A 2413-nucleotide genomic window follows, 5' to 3' on the forward strand; every position below is an offset into this window, starting at 1 on the left:
TGCAAGACAATGAGTAGAACAATGAGTTGACAATGAGTTATTTTGAAGTTTTATAATTTTAATTTGATTCTAATTTCTCCCAGTTGTTTTTTCTTTTTCAAATTAACATCTTCCTATCAAACATTAAAGGTTATAACGTGATCTTTATATAATTGGAAATAGAGAATTTAAGCAAAAAGAGACTTTTCACAAGGTTACTAATTCCAACAAAATTCCTTTTCCCTTTGGAATATCAAATCGTAAATGGTTTACTCTTAATATTGCTTAACTCTTCTATGCTACATTATAATTATTATTCTAAACATATTTTGCCCATCTCTTTTTAAATGATTAATTGCAGAATGGAAAAATTCAAATGTTTCATTTTGATTTGAACTCAATCTTTACTTTCTAGAAATTGCATCTAAGCAATGCTAATTTGCAAGTATGCATTCATATTATGCAGTTTTCTACCTTTCATACAAATTTCAGTGGAAAAACTTGAGAAGAGAACATTATAATCCCAGTCCTTTTTGACAGTAACATATTTTAAGCGTAATTTTTTCGGTTTTATCACTTTTCCCTAGTTTTGCGTGCTTCGTTTAGCATTTACTTACTATTAATTGTTGGACTTTAATGCATACATATACTGAATTTTCTTCAAATGTTTCAGTCATTTTTCATATCAATGCAGTGATTTTCGAGAAAAAATTACAGTTTATATCAAATTTGGAAATTAATTCAACAATTCCACGGAAATTCTCCGGTGTACATGTATCAGCATGAATTCCAGGCATTGCTATTATTGCTAAAACTGTTAATTGTGATATTGTCTATTCTCGGAGGACTCTAATAATCAAGCTGGCGTTCTGTTTTGCAAGATTTGCAACATTTGTAGATCCGTTTGTGACAAAGAAAGTAATGTGGACAAAACGTGACAAGCGTCTCGAGTCCTTCTTCGTTAGGCCAAGTTCAAGCCATATGGAAATGACGAACTATTTCCATTTCCATAAAGCACATCCTAGCCAAGTGCTACCCACGTCGACGATGACCAGTTCACTCGGTTCAGCACCTACAGTACTTTGGAAGACTAACGGCGCACGACGCAGACGCTTCGGTTTGTTTTACTTTTAGTTATGATTGGTTTATGTTCGTACTGTAGATTTCAGATCTTTTTTTATTTCGTTCCCATTGCGACTGTCTCTCAAAAATTTATTACCGCAGAAGTCTTTTCACTACAGAATGATTTGAGGTACCTTATATTAAGGTTACTTTTAAAAGGAAATAATTATTAGACAAGTGAGAGGGAATTTAGAACCTCTTATACACTTGAAAACGATGATCTTAGCCTAGTCACCTTCTTACCTCATTAATTCATTAGCTAATGGGTCATTGTGCTACGTGAGTGACTATGAACTCAAGACTTGACCCCAGCTGACCTTTACACTTCCATTAGCTACTTTAAATAAGTTAAATAAATGAATGTGTTACATTTTTCATGCATAATAGTCGGGCAAAACAAAAGAATGAGTTAATTTAGAAATTTAAGTCACAAAAAAAAAAACTCGTATTTCCATTATTATGGTTTCACTTTTAAAAATCTCAATGAATTTTTTTACCTCCTATTAGTGACATTAAGCAAGCTAATTAAAAACTTAGCTAATTAAGTTTTCTAGTCAGTCAAAGAGAAATACTTCAATGTATAATTTACTTCAATGTATAATTTTGTATAATTTTGTATAATGTATAATTTTCTATATTATTAACTTCATTAATTTGTCCTTTATGTACTTCATTAAATTCTTCAAAATTCCCTGGCATCCTCATAATTTTCTTAGAATTAAAGCCTGCAAGAGGAACATTTGCATATCTCAAAACTTCACGCTTTTTGAAATTGTCTTCCAACTCAAATAAAGAGTTAATATTGCGGCGCTGAATAAAGACTAAATCTTGAACATAGCCAAATATGCAAATTATTTCCTTGAAAAAGGCTGCCTAATATTTTTGTTAAGATAGAAATTTATTTGATTCCAGTAGTAATCAGAGAAATGAAGGAATGCAAAGAAAGCCATTTTAAAAAATTTTCAAATTTTGTCATTTATTTTGGCCAAGATGATATGGTTTTGTCGGAATTTAGTTTGTCACATTTTCTGCTTGCAAGTATTTTATTTCATTCTTCTCTAGAGTGAATGGAAAAGATCGTCTCACTTTCACTTTGAATGAAACAGTTGAAAGCATTTAATCGAACTAGATTTTCAATTTGTCTCATTTATTGTAAATTCTAAACTTTTATAAAGTACTTTTATCGCTACTTTGTTAATTACTTCCCTCAAAGTTTGGAAAGATGAAAGTAACGAAAAATAAAATTTGTTAATATTTCATTATGGGGCTGTATCAATCAAGGCTAATGAATTATTTTCTTTAAAGAGAAGTT

General features: G+C 30.5%; 1 protein-coding gene across 1 annotated transcript; it reads left to right on the forward strand.

The window, feature by feature from the left end:
* Positions 1-817: 817 nt before the first annotated feature.
* LOAG_11427 (hypothetical protein) lies at positions 818-1201 on the forward strand. Its single transcript, XM_003146946.2, has one exon. The coding sequence runs from the start codon at positions 901-903 to the stop codon at positions 1111-1113; it is 213 nt and encodes a 70-aa protein (XP_003146994.2). The 5' UTR covers positions 818-900; the 3' UTR covers positions 1114-1201.
* Positions 1202-2413: the final 1212 nt, after the last annotated feature.

Source organism: Loa loa (genome assembly GCF_000183805.2).
Source record: "Loa loa unplaced genomic scaffold supercont3.24, whole genome shotgun sequence".
Classification (NCBI taxonomy): Eukaryota; Metazoa; Nematoda; class Chromadorea; order Rhabditida; family Onchocercidae; genus Loa; species Loa loa.

What these genes read in the sequence shown, in the direction of transcription:
- LOAG_11427 (XM_003146946.2), top strand. Translation starts at nt 901, where the DNA reads ATGTGGACAAAACGTGACAAGCGTCTCGAGTCCTTCTTCGTTAGGCCA.